The sequence below is a fragment of the Corylus avellana genome, chromosome ca1 (genome assembly GCF_901000735.1).
Source record: "Corylus avellana chromosome ca1, CavTom2PMs-1.0".
In the NCBI taxonomy this organism is placed as follows: domain Eukaryota; kingdom Viridiplantae; phylum Streptophyta; class Magnoliopsida; order Fagales; family Betulaceae; genus Corylus; species Corylus avellana.
In genome coordinates this window covers 46,200,238-46,225,064 of record NC_081541.1, presented here as the reverse complement: position 1 = coordinate 46,225,064, position 24,827 = coordinate 46,200,238, and the positions used below count along the sequence as shown (strand labels likewise).

At 34.6% G+C, this 24,827-nt stretch overlaps 3 protein-coding genes and 1 long non-coding RNA gene across 11 annotated transcripts in view; all 4 read right to left on the bottom strand.

The window, feature by feature from the left end:
• The window catches only part of LOC132176946 (putative disease resistance RPP13-like protein 1), a 16,642-nt gene extending 10,975 nt beyond the window's left edge, over positions 1-5,667 (bottom strand). Inside the window, exons 1-9 of one of the 5 annotated variants that reach the window (XM_059589143.1) lie at positions 5,291-5,667; positions 2,818-3,679; positions 2,452-2,555; positions 1,719-2,312; positions 1,579-1,640; positions 1,422-1,490; positions 422-1,302; positions 263-341; positions 28-154 (exon numbers count right to left, since the gene is read on the bottom strand). In XM_059589143.1, the coding sequence (XP_059445126.1) occupies positions 2,819-3,679; positions 5,291-5,623 (1,194 nt within the window). In that variant the 5' untranslated portion in view covers positions 5,624-5,667 and the 3' untranslated portion in view covers positions 28-154; positions 263-341; positions 422-1,302; ... (3 more) ...; positions 2,452-2,555; position 2,818. Of the gene's footprint in view, positions 1-27; positions 155-262; positions 342-421; positions 1,303-1,421; positions 1,491-1,578; positions 1,641-1,718; positions 2,313-2,451; positions 2,556-2,817; positions 5,015-5,290 lie in introns of those variants that run through there. The other 4 variants (XM_059589121.1, XM_059589125.1, XM_059589113.1 and 1 more) reach the window with 4 other exon arrangements.
• A 3,364-nt stretch (positions 5,668-9,031) lies between these two features.
• On the bottom strand, positions 9,032-15,872 carry LOC132177022 (uncharacterized). Of its 4 annotated transcripts, none has more exons than XR_009439726.1 (8): positions 14,972-15,872; positions 14,606-14,709; positions 13,857-14,466; positions 12,601-13,778; positions 12,442-12,527; positions 12,205-12,333; positions 11,832-11,922; positions 9,032-9,236 (listed from the first exon to the last, which is right to left on the bottom strand). It is a non-coding gene; the product is annotated as an uncharacterized LOC132177022 (long non-coding RNA). The 4 variants fall into 4 exon arrangements; XR_009439729.1 differs by lacking the exon at positions 9,032-9,236 and adding an exon at positions 11,264-11,576; XR_009439725.1 differs by lacking the exon at positions 9,032-9,236 and having other exon boundaries at positions 11,264-11,922.
• Positions 15,873-16,133: 261 nt separating this feature from the next.
• On the bottom strand, positions 16,134-17,620 carry LOC132173612 (putative disease resistance RPP13-like protein 1). The gene is made up of 2 exons (XM_059585150.1): positions 16,813-17,620; positions 16,134-16,663 (listed from the first exon to the last, which is right to left on the bottom strand). Exons 1-2 carry the CDS (start codon positions 17,618-17,620, stop codon positions 16,134-16,136), a joined length of 1,338 nt encoding a protein of 445 aa, XP_059441133.1.
• Positions 17,621-22,318: 4,698 nt separating this feature from the next.
• Positions 22,319-24,358, bottom strand: LOC132167460 (uncharacterized). The gene is made up of 4 exons (XM_059578447.1): positions 24,313-24,358; positions 23,141-23,363; positions 22,924-23,050; positions 22,319-22,599 (listed from the first exon to the last, which is right to left on the bottom strand). Exons 2-4 carry the CDS (start codon positions 23,341-23,343, stop codon positions 22,468-22,470), a joined length of 462 nt encoding a protein of 153 aa, XP_059434430.1. The 5' UTR covers positions 23,344-23,363; positions 24,313-24,358; the 3' UTR covers positions 22,319-22,467.
• Positions 24,359-24,827: the final 469 nt, after the last annotated feature.

Below are 24,827 nucleotides of genomic sequence, written 5' to 3'. Positions count from 1 at the left end.
GTTTTGCCTTCTGGTCAGAGAATATACATGTCTAAGATCTCTCTCTGATCACTTTGAAGAATGACTCTCTCCTTGCCCCGCTGTCTGCTTCTCGTAGTAGTGGTAGACGGTTGCTCCAGAGAGCACCGCCAATGTCAACACTTGTGCGTGCATCCTGGCCACAAGAAGTGGATGCAATTTAGTATCTCACACACAAACACACTTCTCTGTTTTTTAAGATTAATAGCTCAAGAAGTTCAGGCCTTGAAGAAATGGAGGTTACCTTGCATGAATTTGAATTAGCCTAAGGCTTGGTTTCAGAGGAGATCTTGTACATGAATAAGCTAGTGATGCCCCAATTCCTGATGACCAGAGCGCCCCTATATTAGCCACTAGTAAAAAACATGAACATACTAATTGAGAAAAGAGGATTACTACTGACCAATGCTGGTCAGCTTGTGTGCTGAGAACCAAGATTTGCTTCCGTCTTCTTTTTCTTCTTTTACCAAGTTCTGAGTATACCAGTGAGTAGCATCAGTGGGGTGGAAGTGGCTAAAAGTCTATATGATGAAGCAAGTATGTCACAGAGCAAAGTCCATTCCTCTCTGTGTGCAAACTGTTCAACGATGATGATTAAAAAGAAAAGGAATAAATAAATTGAAGTAAATGCAGGAACTTCATGATCAATACGAGCATGAAACATTTTCTAATAATAAGTATCATAGCGATAGTGATCATTGCAGACAGTTTTGATTTGGCTTGTCTGACTTTTTGGGAATAATACAAAGGCCAAGATCATGTCAAAAATTCATAATCTCACAATATATTCATAACCTCATAATATATTCAAAAATTTATAACCTCATAATTTTGTAGAACAAAAACTTAGCATTTATATAGTTTCACAAGATAGAGGTTGTCCAATGTTAATTGAATTGATTTCTAAACTCAAAATATCAACAAACATCAGTTGCCCTTAAGCCCGTCTGGCACAGATGAAGAGGTCTTTAAAAGCCCACTTCCTCAAGTCAACAGTACATTCAACCAAGTTTGGAAAGAAAGCCACAAGGGACTTCTTTAGAGGTCCGCTCACGAACTTACATACATCTACATAACTACACCACCAAAAAGTAAGAACCTCTGTAACCGAAAATGATAGACATAAACAAGCCACTGATAAATTCTTAGGTACCAGTATCATCATCAGTTAGCATAGACAACCGAATTCAAAGATCTCCCCATTTCTCTCCAGGTCATTCGCACAGTCTTCAATCAATTCGCAGCCGAAAAAAACCCCAAAATGACCTGCAACTCGTCCATTTGCTTCACCACCAGAAAAATGGATTTTTCATAACAGAACAATGCTATCTACTTTTAAAAAGCTGCTTGAAATAACATTGTAAGTACACGAAAAATGGAGAAGCAACCAGTTTTGCAAGTACCTGCGACTTGAAATGACTCTGAACAACATCAACTAGTTGCTCTTTTGATGGGTTGGGGATAACATCCACCTAGCAATCCAATATGGTAGTACACAAAAATATGACTCAATAGTGGCAACAGATCAACATGTAACTTTCTCCTATTAGAAAAACTCACAAGGTTAAAGTGCCCCAATGTCTCCACAAAGCAGCCATCTCCAGTTTGCTTAAGTCAACTTTCTGCAAAGAAGATGTTTTAGTAGAGAACTAAACAATAAATAAGTTTAATAATAAAACCCAAAAACATTTTTTACCTACCAAAAACATTGTAGAACTCAAATGGCAGAATCAAGATTGAGCTTGTCCAATGTTAATCGAATCGATTTCTAAACTCAAAATGTCAACAAACATTAGTTGCCCTTAAGCTAGTCCGACACAGAGTAGGAGCGGTTGACCATCTGCTACCGAATCCATGAGCACACAAGTGGAGTTTGTATTTCAACCCATTTGTGGTGGACAAATTGTCTTCAGTAACCAAATTATGTGCAAAAAACCGGAGAAAGAGGGAAAAATGATCACATAAATTGATCATAAGAGCACAAAGAGACAATGCTGAACCACCAATTGAAACAGCTACGGCAGAGGAGTTTGCCACCAAAGCAAAAAAGACATCCCAACAGGATATTTACACCATTTTAGAGTTCTCGTACCAACGGCAAAATCAACTGCTTTTAACCAAGTTTGTAGAAGCATAATTAACAAATCGCATTGGAGGATGACATATTAATTGATGAAGTGAATGGAACTCATTGAGAAGAAGATACGAAGAAAATGCCTGGGAGCAGTTGACCATCTGTAGCATTAGCAAGGCCATGAGCACACAAGTACAACCTGTATTTCACTCCAGATTACCTGCTCAAAAGTCAAAACCCAACTAATATGAGATATTTTGGGCTTTTAATTCTTTTCTGATTTTTGATTGGTTAAATTGGAAATTTGTGTTTAAATCAAAATAGAATTATTAAACGAAAATAAAGGACAGTACCCTTACCCTTAACCCAGTTTGATTCGGCACAATCAGCAAAGCCTATTGGAATATAATGACAGCAATTGACCATCTGCAACGAGTGGAGTTTGTATTTCATTCCGGATGACCTGCCCAAAATGCAAAACACCACTTAGAAGTTAGAACCCAACTGATTTGAACTCTTTTGGGCTTTTAATTATTTTCAGAATTAGACAAATGAATGCAAATCAAAACAAAATTATTAAACGAAAATAAAGGAAGAATAAACAAGAGAACAAGGCAATGTGTTTCATCAGAGGTAGTAGCTAAGAAAAATTTAAATAGAAACGGTATATTCATAAATTATAGGTGGCCGAAAAGGAAAGTACCTTACTATAAAATAAATTATACCTCATCCAATCCGTTTGGCCAAATCAATATATTTGTTGGGGACGTGCGAAATGTTGCGCCATTCTTCTCCTTCTTTCCTTTCGCACTCTTTCTTCAACAAAGGACATCCGTTGATCCTTAAAGTAGAAAGGGAGGCAGGCAGCCCGTCTTTTGGCATACACTCGAACTTAGGGCAGTATAAGATATCCAAATCTTCAAGAGCAGTGAGGTGTTGAAGCCCCTTTTTGTCCAACGATTTCAATTTTTGAAAGAATCCGATGTGAAGATGGGTAAGACTGGTAGGAAGCAACCCCTCATTTGGAAAGGACTCCACATCGTTAGCGTGGTCCCAAATCGTGAATCTTCTAAGACACTGGAGTTTTTGCAAACCCCACCCCATTCGGTTCGCAAAGAGTTTATCACAACAGTTGATGGAAATTTCATTTAGATTGGAAGGCAATTCCCCTTCAGAAAATGACTCAACTTGTGGACAACAAGATATAAACAATTTCTCAAGAGAAGGCAGTTGTCCTATCCAGTCTGGAAAACTTTTACCACGATAGCCTATCATAGTGAGACTTTTCAAGTTTGAATGGGGCTGGAGACTATTTAAGACAACCATTTGCCTTCCTGAAGTATCCTCGGTATTATCTTCCCGCGAATTCCACTCCAATTTCAACTTCTCAAGGTACTTCTTATCCACCAAGTTTAAGTCATTAGCATCCGTAAGAGATGTAACATTTTGGAGGTTCTCAATACAAAGTGATCCTCTCAGAAGATTAAGTTTTTTTAACTCTCCAATGCCGCATCCACTATCTTTGCCGACGACAAATTTAGTCAATGTCCGAAGACTTTCTAGTCTACCAAGATGTCTTGGCATCTCCTTCAAGTTCCAAGTTTCAGTAAAATAAAGATGACGTAAATTATTAAGTTTATGCGTATCACTTGGCAATGCAACAAGACGAAAACAACATGATAAATTCAATGTCTGTAAATTATACAACTTACAAACAGAATCAGGCAATCTTTCAATTTTAGTGTAAGAAAGGTTCAAATAACGTAGATGTATAAGTTTACCAATTGAATTCGGCAATTCAGTTAAGCCTTCACGTCCAAATAGATAGAGCACCCGTAAGCAGCCTACCATTGGTAATGGAAATTGGGTTTCAGATGTGTCGGCCCTAAAGAAATTTAATGTTACGACAGTGCGCAACCTCTTAGCCTCTTGAAATCTCCCAAAATTCTTATGAAAAGATAAATGGCGAGTGTTGCTTACAATTTTGGAAGGACAATCATCTGCAAGGCTTAAAGTGAATTGTTTAGATATAAATGTTGCCAAATCACTAACAAGATCATGCATTATATATTTATTGTCATAGGATTTTTGGAATAATGATCTTGATACAAGAGCAAGGAAGTAATCATCACCAACTTCTTCCATTGTTTTATTTTTGGGTTGCGACAAGAAACCTTCGACCATCCATAATAAGACTAATGTATCTTTTTCAAAAGCAAAATCTTTTGGGAATATGGAGCAGTACGCAAAGCATCGCTTTAGTTCTAGTGAAAGATGTTTATAACTTAATTTGAGAGCAGGAAGGATGCCAGTCTCCTTAATTGGCAAATCCCATAATTTACTTCTCAATACCCTATCCCATTCATCAACACCTAATTTAGACCGCAAGAGACTCCCTATAGCCTTGATTGCTAGAGGTAGGCCTTTGCACTTTTCTAGTATCTGTCTTCCAATTGCTTCACGCTCTATACGTGCATCAGAGTTACCATTGTGAAATGCATATTTTACAAATAGCAACCAACTATCTTCGTTGGATAACTCATTTATATGATGAGTTGCATTAGCGAACATAACAGATGCAACCTCCCGATCGCGTGTAGTTACGATGACCCTACTTCCTTGTGCCACACTAGATTGAAAGGGTTTGCTTAGGAGCTCCCATTCAGCATACTTCTTATTCCAAACGTCATCTAAAACAAGTAAAATTTTCTTTCCTATCAACGTTTCCATGAGTTTAATATGAAGCTGATTTAGACTATCACTATCGCTAGGTGAATCTAGTTCCACTAGAATTGCTTTCGTAAGCTTTAACACATCAAAATCATCCGAAACACAAACCCATGCTTTAAAGTGAAAATTCTCCTTCACCCTATTGTCATTGTAAACAAGCTGAGCAAGGGTGGTTTTGCCAATTCCTCCCATGCCAACTATGGCAATCACATCTATTTTATTGCCACTCGTATCATCATCAGAGAGCAACAATTTAATTACCTTCTCCTTATCAGAATCCCTACCAAAAATACTAGACTCTTGAACCAAAGAAGTCGTGGGCAGTACTCTTTCGAATGGTTGCCCTCCAACACCTGCGCTCAGACCTAAAGCACTTATTCTTTTCTCTAGTTCTTCTAATTTGCCAAGTGCAGCATTTATCTCTCCTTCTATCTTATTGACATTATGAGAGGGAGAGATGTGTCGTACCTTGCTTACAATGGTTCCAAATTCAGCATCCAGCTTCCGTATCAAATCTTTGGTAGCAATCTTGTCCAAGATGTCCTCAGCATCATAGATGGTACCTTTAACCTCATCGAGCCACTCTTTCACATTAGCCTCCGTGAATTGCCTGTCCTCGGCGTCTTCCAGCACTGCGCTCACGGACAGCAATGCTGTCTTCAACTTCCATAAGAGTTTGTCGCTGAGTTTTCGTCGACGGAAGAAGCCCTCGAACTCAAGAGATGCCATTTTTTCATAAAACACTTGGAATAAGGGAGAGAGAACTATGCCTGCAGCTGTAAGTGCAAGCTCAGCAGCCATGTTGTTATCTTGTTTGCAAATCGAAGGAAAGGAAAACGAAGGAATTGGTGATCGCAAAAAGCAGAGCAAAATGAGAATCGAAGTAGGTTATGTTCATATTGAAACAGACTTCCTAGTGGAGTGATGGACGCGTAAACGAAATTTCTTTGATGTTGTGTAAGTAGACCCAACTAATTAACGTTTGGATACTGAATTGAACCCGTTAGATTGCGACAGGTATCCCATAATACTGCGTGAGGGACACGTATTTCCAATTTCAACGGGTTAACGCGTTGCCTAAGCCACTTCTTTAAACTTCTTTTATTTGTTTTGTGTAATGCTTTAGAAGTATACAGTAGAAATAGATGAGCAATTAAAGCTATCATTATTGGTTTTGGCTTTAAACTTAGATAAGCAAAGCTACAAAGCACCGTCAATTAGTTATGATCTTAATATATAATATTATATATTCCTGTGAATATATATACATTAAAAAAAAGAAAAGAAAAAAACAAAAGGTAGAAGCAATAATGTGTAAGAAAGGAAGAAATTTCTTGGAGATTGCATTTGAAAAAGATCTAGAGACAGGACAATAATTAGAAGACGGACATATCCTCAAACGATAATGCTAAAAAGCGTGCGATAATAATGCTAATGCTAAGAAGCAATCAAAGCAAAAGTTACAAAGTGCATGCCAATTGCCAACCAACCAGTTTTACCTTATTCGGCCTGAGATTTGAGTGAACAGATGTCTCAATACAGAGATAATAAATGAGTGAAAATAGCATTATTATATGTTAGAACATATATAAGAACAATAGCATTATAATATTTTTTAAGTTGTTAGAAAAATAGGTGTTTTTATACTCTAAAAACAATTTCAGAAGACAGATTTCTAGGGATCTTCTTGAATATGTTTTAAACTTATTCCTTATTTTGATGATGCTGAATTTGGTTTATTTCATTTGATTAAGATGAATTGAAGAAAAGACAAAAAGAGATAAAGCAACTTTTAATACGTGAGCTTTGGATTCCATTGATCGAATGAATTCGGCAAAGTGTGTTGGACTCCGGCCACACCGTGTTGATTGAATCAAATTGAACAGAGAAAAAAGATATATACTAGGAAACTGATTTTTCCACACCATTAATATCTGACAAAGAAAGCTTGAAAGTTGATTGGTTTCAATTTTATTGGGAAAAAAAGAGAAAGAAGCTTGCATTAATATTGTGTATGGAAAGCCTAAATAAGTAAATAATTCATTCACTTCTACAGCTTTAATTAGCTCAAGGTGATCGAGATTTGTTTATGCAATTTTATTAATTATGTATTTTTTTTCCTATTTCTTGCAGCTCCTCCAATCTAATTTCTGACGTACAGGACTGTGCACTATGGTAAGAACTAAGAACCTTCTGTCTTTTGATGTTTAATTTTTTTTTTTTTTTCTGTTTTAACTAATCATTAAACATGCAGCCAAAATGAAATATTAATTATTACCCAAAAAAGATAACAAGTACTGCACTTAATTACTATGAATTGAGCTGTAACTATAGTTCTAAAAAAATATATATAGATTTACATGCAGCAATAATGCCACAACATTTGTTCGCTTAATTACAATCTATTTTGGTGATGTTCTTCTATAGGACTATTCCAACAAGCAAAAATGATACTGGCGAGTAGTGGAGTACTCTATTTGTGATTGCATTCTTGATATTTAAATGTTATAGGAAGCGTTTATCAATGAATGATACTGTTAAAGAATTTAAACAAAGCCAGAATAACCTCATGTTTGAAGGAGGATTTGGTACTGTATTTAAAGGAACACTTTCAAGTGATTGATTCGTAGCTATAAAGATGTTCGGCAATTGTCCAAAGCCAATGGACAAGACTTTATCAATGAAATTGACATTGTGGAAAGGATTCGCCGTGTTAATGTAGTGCAACTCATTGATTTTTGCATTGAAAAATCTTAGGCGGTCATTCCTAATGGCTCCTTGGAAAAATACATTTTTTCACCAGAAGTAAATACCCTCCTAACCTATGATAAAATGTATGATATTATAGTTCTAGGAGTTACTCATGGAATTAAAGAAGAGAAATGAAAAATGGTCAAGTGAGAGAATGCAAATCTCATAATAATTAAAGTGTGACCCACATACGGTTTAATTAGACACGTAATTTATTCCAAATAAAGAATTATTTGTAGAATCATAATTGGAATTGATTTTTTATTCATTAATGGGATAAATAATTGATGAAAATTAAGTTTTAATTGAAGGTCCATAACCTAGACTATAAATACAGAATTTGAGTATTTCATCTTTAAGGTATTATTGGGTATAAGTTAGAAGACAATTAAGTCTCTAAAAAATTCTTTTCAGTTCTATGTTGTTGAAATTATTTAATTTGTTTGAATAAATATGATTAAAGGAATCCTATTTTTATTTTTTATTTTGATGTGTGAACAAGAAGTTGAGAAATGTAATTGACACGGCAGAAAGAAGACTAGTTCCAAGTCCACCATGATTGGTCTAGTCTCTCTGATTATCAATCAATTAGTGAGTTTTGGATTCCACTGGACGAATGAATGTGGCCAAGTGTGGTGGACTCCACACCATGTGATTGAATCAAATTCATGGAAGAAAAAGGACACCATGAAACTGATTTTTCCACACCATTGACGAAGAAAACTTGGAAGGCATAGGGCCAAGAACATAACTCTAATCACAAATACATTAAATATGATCGCACCATACACGTACGCATACATGGTCCATGTGATTTAATTCTCATTGTCTAAAATACGCTTGAAGTGGGTGTATAAATAAATGAACCATTTAATAATTGACTACTCCTTTTCAACCTAAACCACTCCCCATAATATTTGATTCGAAATAAATGTGGAAGTTGGGAGATCCAAGATAATGAAGGTTGAATCCATAAATTATGATATGTCCATAGAACTTACGTATTTGAGTGGTCACAAGAAATGCCAGAGTTGGAAATGTTGTTAATATCCCTTTCCTTCGTTACGTTGTGCCTCAAATTTCAATCACCATTGACTTGGTGTCAATCTGAGTAAATGCTGATCACGCCATGAGACCTACAAAATTTACGACACTAAAGCTTCAAGGAAAATTCCCTCGCTTTTTTTCTTCTGTATTGCAGACCATAGGGGAGACTCAGAAGTGTAGGCCAAGAGCATATATAACTCTAATCAAAAACACATTAAATATGATCACCATACACACATACAAGGTCCATGTGATTGAATTCTCATCGTCTAGAATACGCTTGAAGTGGGTGTATAAATAAATGAACCATTTAATAATTGATTACGCCTTTTCAACCAAAATTAATGACTTTATAACCATAATACTCGCTTCCAAATAAATGCGTTTGGAAGTTAATTGGAAGATCAAAGATAATGAAGGTTGAATCCATAAATTATTATGATAGGTACATAGAAGTTAACGTATTTGACTGGTCACATATGAAAAGTGGTATTTCAAGGAAATGCCGGGGTTGGAAAAATTGTTAATATCTCTTTCCTTCATTACGCTGTGCCTCAAATTTTAATCACCATTGACTCGGTGTCAATCTGAATAAATGCCCATCACGCCATGGAACCTACAAAATTAATTATGACAAGACAAATCAGTTTCAAGTCGGTTTAAAATTCATACCAGCATCAACAATAGCCTTTTGCTATTTAAAATTTGTTAAAAGTGATTGAGAAAAGCTAGTTGTGAGATTTTCGATTTCCATCTAAATATTTTAGGCAATAGATATAAGCTTCAAGCTTCTTCAAACTGCTCACACCGCAGTTTTGTATTTGTTACATAATATGCTTGTCACCATCATCGACTTAATAGTGGCGATTAATTATGAAAATTTCATTCAATCGGAAAAAGTCAGTGATTATTCAGACTTTTTTAGTTGGTGGTGACAAGGGATTTTCGCCCCTACATTAAGCAATACCATGTCCCGATTAAACTTACATATGTTTTTAGAGCATAAATTTTTTCACATGCATTTTTAATAAAGCATGTCAGATTAATATTCCTACAACATAATTGGGAGTAAGTCTTTTTTTTTTTTTTCGTACTTAACATGGATTCTGTCATTCTGAGGATGCTCCTTAGCATCTCTAATGGTCTCAGGCCTTTCAAGAAACCTAATCTTAAAAGAGCAAAAAAAAAAAAAACAAAAACAAAAAACAAAAAACAAAGTTTCGCTAGAACGTACAAGCATAGCAACTATAAAAGAACAGATACTAAACATAAGAATGACATTAAATGAATCATGTTATATAACTCAAATTTTTGCAATTGTATTAAAGATAAAATCAGCATAATTCAATGTAGGGGTGTCGCGGACGGTTAAAAACCGCCCGCTAACTGCTAACCGTTATAACCGCTAACGGCTTAACCGCTTAATCGTATTAACCGCTAACCGCCTAACCGCTATAACCACCTAGCGGTTATTGGGTTTATTAACCGTAACCGCTAACCGCCTTTTTATATAATATATTTTTATAATTATAATTATAAAAATATTTATACATATAACATAATCACTTGATCATTAAATCACAATTTTTTTTTTAAAATAATTAAATCACAATTTGAGTATTAATATATTATCATTATAATTTATATGATTATATCATATAATCACTTGATCATTAAATTACAATTTTTTTTTTAAATAATTAAATCACAATTTAAGTATTAATATATTATCACTATAATTTATATGATTATATCACATGATCAATTGATCATTAAATCATTTGATTGTATAATAACAAATTATACATATATAATATGACATAACTCATAAGTATACCAATTCATACTAATACAACAATTAAATATCTAGAGACTTATTTCCAATATATATTATAAACTTATAAGTCTATATAAGTCTACATATGCATATGAATAATATAAATGTATAATATTAATACTTAATCATATGATTCAATGCCAATTCAAACACTTTACTCAAGACTTTAAGTTAATCATATTATTAATGTATAATGATGATATGATTCATATAATATCAAATTAAGTAAATAACATTAGATTGAACAATGACCAATGTGTTACTTATAAACACAATTTAAGTATTAATGTATTATCATTATATGTTCACAATTGTTTGAATTCTGAACTTTTTTTTATATGTTGTGTTGAATTTTTTTTTTTTTAAAAAAAAAAAGTTAACCGGTTAGATTTAATATTTAAGGAAATTTTTTTAAAGTACAAGTAAATGTTAATTTTGGGTCAAATATTTTTGATTTTTCAATATGTGCTCTTTTTATAGCAATTGGGCACAAGAAGACACTAAAAATACAAATAAACAAAAACGAGGGTAAAAAAAAAGCCCAAAAACCCCAAAAAAAAGAAGCTCAAAAAGGCCCAAAAAGCCCAATTTTGAAAAAACGGTTAGCGGGCGGTTATCTATTTCACTAACCGCTAGACGGCGATTAATCGTTAACCGTTAACCGCTAGGCGGTTAGCGGTTGCGGTTAGTGAAATTTACTAACCGCTAAGGCGGTTACAGTTAGCGGTTATTGTCAATAACAGCTAACCATAACCGCTTTGACACCCCTAATTCAATGCCCTAAAAGATGACACAAGATGTAGATGAGAATAGAAAACAGCTTGAAGCACTTCATTAAGACACTTTGAACACTCAAAACTGAAACCATCTAGGAATTGTTTAAATTAAAATGAAAAACGATCAGCGATAATCCTTCAATATCCTAAGAAATATCTCCACTACAACCTCCAAAAATAGCATTTAAGTGAAAGGCAGTCAAGCTGTTATGAAGAACCAAATTCTTGCAGCAAAAATCTTGAGAAGCATGCCTGTGCACATCACAGAAAGGATCATCGCTCCAAGAAGTTCTCAATCCATCACTCAGATACTATAAGGAATATGCGCCGTCTTTAGAAACAACTGAAAGTACTTCGCTCATCAGGTTTCAAAATATTGATTTTTAAGCCCATTGGGGAAGAATCTTGAGAGCATCATAACATCTAAACAAATTTTTGCTTTCTAGCGAGGAGAAAAGAGCTTGTCTAAGGTTTCTGGTGCAGAACTAACTTTTTGTAATTTCACAGTCATAGAAGAACAACATTTTTAAGAAGAGTTTTCAGATGCATTTGTCATTCTTTAGAAAAATACTTTCATAGAGGGTGAGAGATATCACACCTCAACTCTTCAAGAGACTCAGTAGTGAGTATGATGAAGCCAACACTCTTTCCTTGAATAAATGGCCTTGCAATAGGTTGAGTGGGAAATTCTGGATACAAGAGAAAGAGGAAAAAGAGGTCATAGAACTCATATCTAACAGGATTATTTAAAGTTAGTGACAGGTAAAATATTAAAAATAAGATGTATGCAAAATATTGTTAAGAGTTTGGTAATCAAACAATATCAACATGTTAAATGATAGAAATTTCTCAAATGACAAGCTAAAAAGCGCTTTACAAATGATATGCAGATACAAGGCATGAACGGTAGTTTTTTTTCCATCAAATCCTAATCAAACTCCAAAAGTTTTGCCTTTGGTTAGAGAATATACATGTCTAAGATCTCTCTCTGATCACTTTGAAGAATGACTCTCTCCTTGCTCCGCTGTACGCTTCTCGTAGTAGTTGTAGATGGCTGCGCCAGAGAGCACCGCCAATGTCGAACACTTGTGCGGTGCATTCTAGCCACAAGAAATGGAAGCATTTTAGCATCTCACACACAAACTTACTTCTCTGTTTTTTAAGATGAATAGCTCAAGAAATTCAGGCCTTGAAGAGATGGAAGTTACCTTGCATGAATTTGAATTAGCCTAAGGCTTGGTATCAGAGGAGATTTTGTACATGAATAAGCTAGTGATGCCCATATTCCTGATGCCTAGAGCTCCCCTATATTAGCCACTAGTAAAATACATGAACATACTAATTGAGAAAAGAGGATTACTACTGACCAATGCTGGTCAGCTTGTGTGCTGAGAACCAAGACTGAATTGCTTCCGTCTTCTTTTTCTTCATTTACCAAGTTCTGAGTATACCAGTGAGTAGCATCAGCGGGGTGGAAGTGGCTAACAGTCTATATAATGAAGCAAGTATGTCACAGAGCAAAGTCCATTCCCTTCTCTGTGCAAACTGTTCGACGATGATGATTAAAAAGAAAAGGAATAAATAAATTGAAGTAAATGCAGGAACTTTATGATCAATACGAGCATGAAACATTTTGTTATAATAACTACTATAGAGATAGTGATCATTGCAGACAGTTTTGATTTGGCTTGACTGACTTTTTGAGAATAGTACAAAGGCCAAGATCATGTCAAAAATTCATAATCTCACAATATATTCATAACCTCATAATTTTGTAGAACAAAAACTTAGCATTTATACAGTTTCACAAGATAGAGGTTGTCCAATGTTAATTGAATTGATTTCTAAACTCAAAATGTCAACAAACATCAGTTGCCCTTAAGCCCGTCCGGCACAGATGAAGAGGTCTTTAAAAGCCCACTTCCTCAAGTCCACTGTACATTCAACCAAGTTTGGAAAGAAAGCCACAAGGGACTTCTTTAGAGGTCCGGTCACGAACTTACACTACCAAAAAGTAAGAACCTCTGTAACCGAAAATGATGGACATAAACAAGCCACTGATAAATTCTTAGGTACCAGTATCATCATCGGTTAGCATTGATAACCGAATTCAAAGATCTCCCCATTTCTCTCCAGGTCATTCACACAGTCTTCAATCAATTCGCAGCGGGAACAAACCCCAAAATGACCTGCAACTCGTCCATTTGCTTCACCACCATAAAAATGGATTTTTCATAACAGAACAATGCTATCTACTTTGAAAAAGCTGCTTGAAATAACATTGTAAGTACACGAAAAATGGAGAAGCAACCAGTTTTGCAAGTACCTGCGACTTGAAATGACTATGAACAACATCAACTAGTTGCTCTTTTGATGGGTTGGGGATAACATCCACCTAGCAATCCAATATGGTAGTACACAAAAATATGACTCAATAGTGGCAACAGATCAACATGTAACTTTCTCCTATTAGAAAAACTCACAAGGTTAAAGTGCCCCAATATCTCCACAAAGCAGCCATCTCCAGTTTGTTTAAGTCAACTTTCTGCAGAGAAGATGTTTTAGTAGAGAACTAAACAATAAATAAGTTTAATAATAAAACCCAAAAACATTTTTGACCTACCAAAAACATTGTAGAACACAAATGGCAGAATCAAGATTGATCTTGTCCAAAGTTAATGGAATCGATTTCTAAACTCAAAATGTCAACAAACATTAGTTGCCCTTAAGCTAGTCCGACACAGAGTAGGAGCGGTTGACCATCTGCTACCGAATCCATGAGCACACAAGTGGAGTTTGTATTTCAACCCATTTGTGGTGGACAAATTGTCTTCAGTAACCAAATTATGTGCAAAAAACCGAAGAAAGAGGGAAAAATGATCACATAAATTGATCATAAGAGCACAAAGAGACAATGCCCAATAGATACACCTTTGAACCACCAATTGAAACAGCTGCGGCAGAGGAGTTTGCCACCAAAGCAAAAAAGACATCCCAGCAGAATATTTACACCATTTTAGAGTTCTCGTACCAACGGCAAAATCAATTGCTTTTAACCCAGTTTGTACAAGCATAATTAACAAATCGCATTGGAGGATGACATATTAATTGATGAAGTGAATGGAACCCATTGAGAAGAAGATACGAAGAAAATGCCTAGGAGCAGTTGACCATCTGTAGCATTAGCAAGGCCATGAGCACACAAGTACAACCTGTATTTCACTCCAGATTACCTGCTTAAAAGTCAAAACCCAACAAATATGAGATATTTTGGGCTTTTAATTCTTTTCTGATTTTTGATTGGTTAAATTGGAAATTTGTGTTTAAATCAAAATAGAATTATTAAACGAAAATAAAGGATAGTACCCTTACCCTTAACCCAGTTTGATCCGGCACAATCAGCAAAGCCTATTGGAAGAGAATGACAGCAATTGACCATCTGCAACGAGTGGAGTTTGTATTTCATTCCGGAGGACCTGCCCAAAATGCAAAACTCCACTAAGAAGTTAGAACCCAACTGATTTGAACTCTTTTGGGCTTTTAATTATTTTTTGAATTAGACAAACGAATGCAAATCAAAACAAAATTATTAAACGAAAATAAAGGAAGAATAAACAAGAGGACAAGGCAATGTGTTTCATCAGAGGTAGTAGCTAAGAAAAATTAAAATAGAAGCGGTATATTCATAAATTATAGGTGGCCGAAAAGGAAAGTACCTTACTATAAAATAAATTATACCTCATTCAAGCTGTATGTGAGAAATCTTGCGCCATTCTTCTCCTTCTCTCCTTTCCGACTCTTTCTCCAACAAAGGACATCCGACTATACTTAAAGTAGAAAGGGAGGCAGGCAGCCCGTCTTCTGGCATGCACTCGAGCTTAGGGCAGTACCAAATTTCCAATTCTTCGAGAGCAATGAGGTGTTGAAGCCCCTTCTTGTCCAAAGATTTCAATTTTTGAAAGGATCCGATGTTAAGATGGGTAAGACTGGTAGGAAGAAACCCCTCATTTGGAAAGGACTCCACATCGTTAGCGTTGTCCCAAATCTTGAATCTTCTAAGACACTGGAGTTTTTGCAATCCCCACCCCATTTGGTTCGCAAAGAGTTTATCGCAAAAGCTGATGGAAATTTCATTTAGATTGGAAGGCAATCCCCCTTTAGTAAATGACTCAACTTCTGGACAATCATGTATTTCCAATTTCTCAAAAGAAGGCAGTTGCCCTACCCAGTCCGGAAAACTTTTACCATCATAGCACCTAATAGTGAGACTTTTCAAGTTCGAATGGGGCTGGAGACTACTTAAGACAACTATTTGCCTTACTACAGTATTATCTTTCGACCAATATGCCCAGCTCAACTCCAACTCCTCAAGGTACTTCTTATCCACCAAGTTTAAGTTATTAGCATCCGTAAGAGATGTAACATTTTGGAGGTTCTGAATATAAAGTGATCCTCTTAGAAGATTAAGTTTTTTTAACTCTCCAATGCCGCATCCACTATCTTTGCCGACGACAAATTTAGTCAATGTCCGAAGACTTTCTAGTCTACCAAGATGTCTTGGCATCTCCTTCAAGTTCCAAGTTTCAGTAAAATAAAGATGACGTAAATTAATAAGTTTATGCCTATCACTTGGCAATGCAACAAGACGAAAACAACATGATAAATTCAATGTCTGTAAATTGTACAACTTACAAACAGAATCAGACAACCTTCTAATCAGAGTGTAAGAAAGGTTCAAATAACGTAGATGTATAAGTTTACCAATTGAATTTAGCAACTCAGTTAAGTCCTTATAGTGAGTTAGACTAAGCACTCGTAAGCAACTTGTCGTTAGTAATGGAAATTGGGTTCCATTTATATAGCCACTCAATCTTAGGACAATGCGCAACTTCTTAGCCTCTTAAAAGCGTGCAAAGTTCTTATGAAAAGATAAATGGCGAGTGTTGCTTACAATTTCAGTAGGACAATCATCTGCAAGGCTTACAGTGAATTGTTTAGATATAAATGTTGCCAAATCACTAACAAGATCATGCATTATATATTTATTGTCATAGGATTTTTGGAATAATGATCTTGATACAAGAGCAAGGAAGTAATCATCACCAACTTCTTCCATTGTTTTATTTTTGTATTGCTGCAAGAAACCTTCCGCCATCCATAATAAGACTAATTTGTCTTTTTTGAAAGCATAATCATTTGGAAATATGGAGCAGTACGCAAAACATCGCTTTAGCTTTGGCAAAAGATGTTTATAACTTAATCTGAGAGCAGGAAGGATGCCAGTCTTTAGCAAATCCCATAATTCACTTCTCAATACCCTATCCCATTCATCAACACCTGATTTAGACCGCAAAACAGTCCCAATAGCCTTGATTGCTAAAGGTAGGCCTTTGCACTTTTCTAGTATTTGTCTTCCAATTGCTTCACACTCTGGACGTTCATCAAAGTTACCATTGTGAAATGCATATTTTACAAATAGCAACCAACTATCTTTGTTGGGTAACTCATTTATATGATGAGTTGCATTAGCGAACATAGCCGATGCAACCTCCCGATCGCGTGTGTTACTATTACCCTACTTTCTTGTGCCCCAGATTTAAGAGCATTACTTAAGACCTCCCATTTGGCATTATTCTTCTCCCAAACATCGTCTAGAACACGAAGGAATTTCTTTCCAGTCAACTTCCCCATGAGTTCATTTTGAAGCTGATTTAAATTCTTACTACCAACATTAGCAGACGAGTCTACTGTCTCTCTAATTATTTTCATTACCGTGGATACATTAAATGGATCTGAAACACAAACCCATACTTTAAGGTCAAAATGCTCATTCACCATGTTGTCATTGTAAACAAGCTGAGCAGTGGTAATTTTGCCAATCCCCCCCATGCCGACTATGGCAATCACACCCATCTCATCGCCATTTGCACCATTTGAGAGCAGAATGTAAATTATTGCATCCTTATCATCATGCCAAGCAAAAGAACGAGATTCATCGATGACAGAAGTCGTGGCCAATCTTTCTGATGAATTCCCTTCATTAACTTCTTTTAGACCTATATTCTCCTTATGTTTTACTAAAGCTTCGAGTCTGTCAACTAGCTTCTCTATCTCTTTGTTTACATTGTTAACAAAACAAGTAGACTCTCCTTTTACAATATTGTTAACAAAACAAGTAGAGATGAGATTACGTACCTTACTTACACTGGCTCCAACTTTAGCCTTTAGCTTATGTGTATTCTCTTTAGTAGCATTCTCTTTCAAGATGTCATCTGCATCATCCATAGCATCTTGCTTCTGTACCAAAACTTCGGTAGCAATCTCGTCCAAGATGACCTCTGCATCATAAACGGCTTCTTTCAGCATATCAAGCCACACTTTACACATTATGATTGTTAAACTGCATGTCCTCAGCATCTGTAACTACTGCATTCACGGACAGCAATGTCAACCGCAACCTCCTTAAGAGTTCATCATTCACTTTTCGTCCCCGAAAGAAGTTAACGAATTCGAGAGACACCATTTTTTCAAAAACCACTTGGAGGAAGGGAGAGAGAAATATGCCTGCAATCTCAGCCATGTTATCTTGTTTGCAAATCGAAGGGAACGAAGGAAGGAATGCTAAGAGCAGAGAAAAATGAGTTTGGAAGCTGTGTTTTGCTTCTACACCGAAGAACGTATATAGGAAAAAGCCGACGAAAGAAAACAAAAAAAGTAATGGACCCACACGCCCTACCCACGTGTTTCTTCTTTTGCAGCGTTGGAGAAAATTAATCAAAGGAAATGCAAAGGAAATGAATGTGGGTGATAGACGTCAATTTAGTTGGCCAAGTTTTGTATTTATACATGTCTAAACCAAAAAATAGATGCAAACATATTATTAATTGAATATGTTTTTCAAACTTATTTTGGTTTACTTCAATTGATTAAGATGAATTAAAGAAACATTGAGCAGCTAGTAATAGAAGAATATATTGGTTGCTATATATTATCATGAGTCAGGTTTTAATATATTCCAAATTTATTGATCATATAAAATAATACATATCAATTATCATCGTGTCGAGGATCACATGCATTATAATCTAGAAGCCAAATGTGAAAGAAAGAAATTTCATGGACATTGCCTTTGAAAAAAGTGAGATGTCTACCTAAAAAGGAAATTTCATGGATTATTGTACGATCCAATTAAATTTTGTATATTTAATAATATATACGTTCATATTGTCACATCATTTAAAATGTAAATAAAACAAACACATTTTGAAAATTTCATATATTGTATAAACATCGATCAAAATGTAAGACTTGGTCCTCGATGAAAGAATTGGCCAAGACAATCTCTTTACAATGATGTTAAATTTTAATCATATTGGGATGAATTGAAGAAATTAGGAATGAGGTTATGATATTGTTAACTTTTAGGGAAAACTTCACTAAGGACCTCAAAACTTCCACCCGTTTTGAAATACCCTCCCTAAACTTCAAAATCTCTAAATTTAGTCCCCTGAACTTTTAATTATTTTCAATTTGGACCACTCCGTCAGATTTTAAACGTCACATGACGTTCATACCCCTGACTTTTGTATAAAATTTTAACTTCTAAAATGTTTTTTATTTTTTTTTAAAAAAAAAACAAAAATCAGGGATATTTTGGTCTTTTTTTGAATTTTTAATAGCTAAAATTAACGGAAGGGTCAAAATTGAGAGCAATTGAAAGTTCAGGGGATTAAATTGAGAGATTTTGAAGTTCAGGGAGGTATTTCAAAACGGGTGAAAGTTTTGGGGTCCTTAGTGAAGTTTCCCCTAACTTTTATTGGTTTCAATTTTATTGGGAAAAAAGAGGAAGAAGCTTGCAATTGTGTATTGAAAGCCTAAGGAAATAATTCATGCACTACTATGTACAGCCTAATGAGATATTAATTAGGGGAAACTTCACTTTCGCTCCCTGAATTTTCACCCCATTTTACAAACCCCCATTGAACTTTCAAATCTCTCATTTTGGATCCCTGAACTTTTAATTACACTCAATTAGAATCCTTCCGTTAATTTTAGCCGTTAAAAATACAAAAAAAAAGACCAAAATGTCCTTATTTTCATGTTTTTTTTAAAATAAAAAAAAGTTTTGGAAGTTAAAGTTTTATACAAAAGTCAGGGGTATAAATGTCATGTAACATTTAAAATTTGACGGAAGGGTCCACATTGAGAGTAATTGAAAGTTTAGGGGTCTAAAATAAGAAATTTGAAAGTTTTGGGGTCCAAAATAAGAAATTTGAAAGTTCATGGGGATTTGTAAAATCGAGTTGAAGTTCAAAGGGTCAAAGTGAAGTTTCTCCTATTAATTATTACCCAAAAAAGATAACAAGTACTGCATTTAATTACTATGATTTGAGCTGTAACTATACTTAAAAATATATACATATTTACATGCAACAATGCCACAAGATGTGTTCGCAATAATTAAAGTGTGACCCACATGTCACCGTTTAATTAGACAAATAACTTATTCCCAATAAGAAATTATTTGTGAAAACATAATTGGAATTGATTTTTTATTCATTTATAGAAGAAATAATTAATGAAAATTTTTAATTGAAGGTCCATAACCTAGCCTATATATATATATAGAAAAATCCATTTTACTCCTCTAAAGTTTTAGGAGTTTTTTCAATTTGAACCCCAAAGTTTAAAAATTGGCAATGTACCTCCTAATGTTTCAAAAGTTTTCAATTTAAACCTTCTGTTACTAACTTTCGTCAAATTAGACGGAAATCTATGAAATTACGTAATTACCCTCAGACACTTTTTTTTTTTTTACTTTTCATCTAATTTAACGGAAATTAGTAACAGAATGTTTAAATTGAAAATTTTTGAAACATTAGGGGGGTACATTGCCAATTTTTAAACTTTGAGATTCAAATTGAAAAACTTCTGAAACTTCAGGGGGTATATATATATATATATATATATATAGAATTTTTCATATTCATTCCTTGAAAAAGATCAAAAGCATAAAGTTCTTACATCAAAGAGCATAAAAGCTCTAATAAATCATAGCCAAAGCTATGAGGTTACAACATCATAAAGACAAACATAAAAATTTTACAATCAAAATCTATCTATGACTTTAACATTCGCTAATTCATGTCTAAACTTTAGTTACAGACTCAATCTAATACATAGGTAGTGCATATTCTCAACTCACCGAAACTAATCCTCCTCGACTCAAAGACCAAGATAAAAACATTCATTCAAAGATCGCTCATGAAAGTAGATCAAAGGAAAAGTTAAACCCTTATTTAAAAACACAATAAAAAAGCTAGAAAGCAATTACAGCAGTCGGAGAGAGGGAGGCGAAGCACACTGGCCGGCGCATGGTAGGGCAGCTGAGGAGCCGAGGAGCACAGTAGGGCAGCGCGTGGCTAAGCGAAACCAGTTGAGGAGACTAGATCTAGAGCCCAACCGATTTCGAGGAGGCGAAGAGCGATGCAGTATGGTGGAGGGTGGACAGAGCCAACGCAGCATAAGCAAATGGATGGCAGGAGCAACTGGACTGGTTAAACAAGCCAAAAAAAAAAAAAAGACGGAGAGGGGGAGGAAAGAAGGGGGGAGTAGGGGTAAGGGAAAAGGAGGGAGTAAGAGCTCCCTACTCCCCACAAGCTTTTTCTCTCTAGGAGAAAACCTAGGGCCGGCTATTCAGAAAAGTTTCAAGGTTAAAAAGAAGTTAATCTATAAATACATGCAGAATTTGAGTATGAGAAATGATTGGTATCAATAATTTGCTAATATTTCTCTCGTATTTTCTTACAAATTTAATAGAACAATTATTAAATTTTGTTTCTCTATTGGAATCTTCAAATCACCAATTATTAAAAGTTGATTTATCTCTACTGGTGATTTGAAGATTCGTTGCGGATGGCCCATTCCTTTGTCCGGTTTTGGTTGCATAGAAAGAGAAGAGAAAAGATAAAAAGAGATAAAGCAACTTTTAATACGTGAGCTTCGGATTCCATTGATTGAATGAATCCGGCCAAGTGTGGTGGATTCCACACCGTGTTGATTGAATCAAATTGATGAGAGAGAAAAAGAAAGCTTGAAAGTTGACTTGGAGTCAACCAGCTGATAAATGCCATTCATTTCATTGCGGTTATGTTTGGCAAGAGGCCGGACTGGAAAGAGGACTCATGATCCAAAACACAAAACACCAAAAAAAAAAAAAAAAATTTTCTTTTCTCAAAATTAATCATAATATTTTTATTTTTTACTTTAAATCAATCACTTTTTATTATTATTCAAATAAAAAAATCATTACAAAACAATTTTTTTTTTCTTTTTTATACAAAATATTTTTACTTTTTTTCCTTGCATCAATAAAATCAGCTACAGTACCAATTAACCCACTCCATTTTTCAAGCCCCTTCCCAAACACAGCCACAATAAAGTGGGCTTCTTTATTATTGGTCGGCAAATGTGTATTGTATGATACAGATTAAATTTAATTAATTTAATAATGTACATGATGTTGTCGCGTTATTTAAATTTTAAATGATGTGACAATATATATACAATTAAATGTAACAAAGCATATTAAAATTTTCATGTATCGTATAAACATCAAAAATGTAAGACTTGGTCATCGATGAAAGAATTGGCCAAGGCAATCTCTTTACAATGATGTTAAATTTTGGTTGATCTCAATCATATTGGGATGAATTGAAGAAAGAATGAGGTTATGATATTCTTCACTTGATTGGTTTCAATTTTATTGGGAAAAAAAGAGGAAGAAGCTTGCAATTTTGTATCGAAAGCCTAAGTAAATAATTCATTCACTACTACAGCTTTAATTAGCTCAAGGTGAGATTTGTTTATGCAATTTTATTAACTATATTTTTTTTCCTATTTCTTGCAGCTCCTCCAATCAGATTTCTGACGTACAGGACTGTAGACTATGGTAAGAACTTAAAAGCTTTCTGTCTTTTGATCTTTAATTTTTTTTTATTTTTTTTTTCGTTTTTAGCGAATCATTATACATGCAGCCAAAATGAAATATTAATTATTACCCAACAAATATAACAAGTACTGCACTTAATCACTATGATTTGAGCTGTAGCTATATATATATATATATATATGCAACAATGCCACAACATGTGTTCGCAATAATTAAAGCGTAACAAACATGTCCTGCATGTACGTTTAATTAGACAAATAATTTATTTCAAATAATTAAGGAATTATTTGAAATTGATTTCATCATAGTTGTACGCATTAGCAAGTTTGGTTGCTTTTACCAGGTTTTCCAAATTATTGCCACCAATTTGAAGCACTATAGGATGTTGTTCTGGAGAAAATGCCAAGAGTCTGTCCTGAGCAATAGAAATAAAAATATAAAGAATCAGGGGTATCCAGTTAGCAACACATCAAATGAACCGATATTTGGGAAAATGAGTGTAATAAGTTGAATATAAATTGTTCTCAAAACCCAAACAATTAGTTGTATTAAAAATTTTCCTACTTAAACATGCAAATATAACACCAAACTCTTAAGATGCAAACAAATCATGTTTTTACAAATTTCAAAATGCTTCACCCTACAAAGTCACTTTCCTTTCAAATTCTAAGTTCTTTAGTTGTTCATAATATTGGATGTATCCAAATTCATTCAAAAGGCAAGTCTTTTACTAACTTACCAGATTATCCTTCTGATAAACAATTGTTTCAGCTGCAAGCATCTCTGTATAGAGCCATGCGTGTTTTGATATGAGCCGAGCAAGAGTCCTGTAATGATTATCTGTCCAGTCCATCATTGGAGCAACACTGGAGACAAGCACCAAAATCAAACTAAGTTTAAAGAATCTATATACTTAATAGTATTCAGATATGGAATTGAAATAAATGAACATCCACCTAAACCAAGGAGGAAGATACTGCTCGGCAACCATCACGGCATTTGCAAGTACTTGATCTTTTTGAGTATGGACAGACACGCTACTTGACTTGGTCCAATTCCTCTTAAATATATCAAACGGCAATCTCGTATAGTTTTTAAGGATATTTGGATAAATAGGAGTAAACGGAGCTGTCAGAGAATATCCTGCAAACTTCATCATCCCTCTAATCAAACCATTGCCTGATCCATTAGGAACCCATCCATCAAATAAAACTATAAACACATGAAAAAAGAAGAAGATATATTTTTTGTTTTTGCGAGAGAGAAAAATTATTGACTGCATGCATATAAACTCCTAGAAGATGACATACAGTAAAGGAAACCCAAGTTGCATAGATACTACCAGAGCCGCAACAACAAGAATTTCATGTTTCCCTTTGAAAGAAGATTCAATCTTTATATAAGTCAATAAAAGAGCAATACCGCATGGATTGCAGTTTTGTAATTACAAAGCTTTTAAACGCAACCAGCTTAATATTGCTATATTCTAGAGAGGAATTCTTCAACGAAAACCAAAAAGGTGTCAACAATCTAAATGGTATCTTTGCTTTGTGTAAATTGAGCAAGTCATATCCTAAGCAGGGTTAAATTGAGCTTTGTGTAGCGTACTCGATCGACTTCAAAAACTTCAGAGCGACAAAGAATCATTAAGGAAAAAAAAAAAAAAAAAAAAGGGGACCACTGAAAATTCTTCTTAATGCTACTTCTAGACCCAATTATCAAAGGCCAAAGCACAAAATTTCTAGACCATTAAATAACAGGGAATAACTTCAATGCAATAAAAGCAAGTACCACAAAAAACAAAGAAACAAAAACAAAAACAACGAAAGAAAAATAAGCACAATTCTTTTTTTTTTATAAGTGATTCAATCTCATTACAGAGCACATAGGGGCGCAACCCTAGAGAACAATAAGCACCAAATTAACATGAAATGCAACTGAAGCATACCTATTGAAGATTAAATTCAGAAGATAAGCAAATAAACAAACCGGCTGAGAGAATGAAACCAAAGCGGCATTTTCTCGAACAAGTGGTGAGCATGGGATTGTTATACGTGCATACACACTTTATAGATAAATATATACAATATATCAGTGTATGCGTGTGCATATAGGGATTAGGGTTTACATGAGAGTTGTTGTGGAACTTCAGGGGCCTCGCCGGAGAGAGTTCTACCGTGTGGTTTTTCTTTTTTATATATGCTTTATCCACGGCAAATATTAATTTTATCATCTATGGTCGACCATACGAGGTCGTTTTGGTTCCAAATGGGCAAATATTGACTAAAGTAATTTCATGTTTTAGCCATTTTTTAATTAGATAATTTAAATTTTATTACTTTTAACAAATAATTTAGGGTAAAGTCCAATTAATCCCCTCAAACTATCACCCCAATGACAATCTACCTCTCAAACTATCAATTGCGACAATTTACTTCTCAAACTACCAAAACAATTTCAATGTACCCCCCAATGCTAGCAAAATGACGAAATTACCCTTATAAAAATTTCAATAAGACAAAAATATCCTTAAATTTTTGAAAAAAAATTAAATTTTGGTATTTTTGTTTTTATTTTAGTAAGGGTAATTTCGTCATTTTGTTAAAATTAGGGGTACATTGTCATTGTTTTGGTAATTTATAT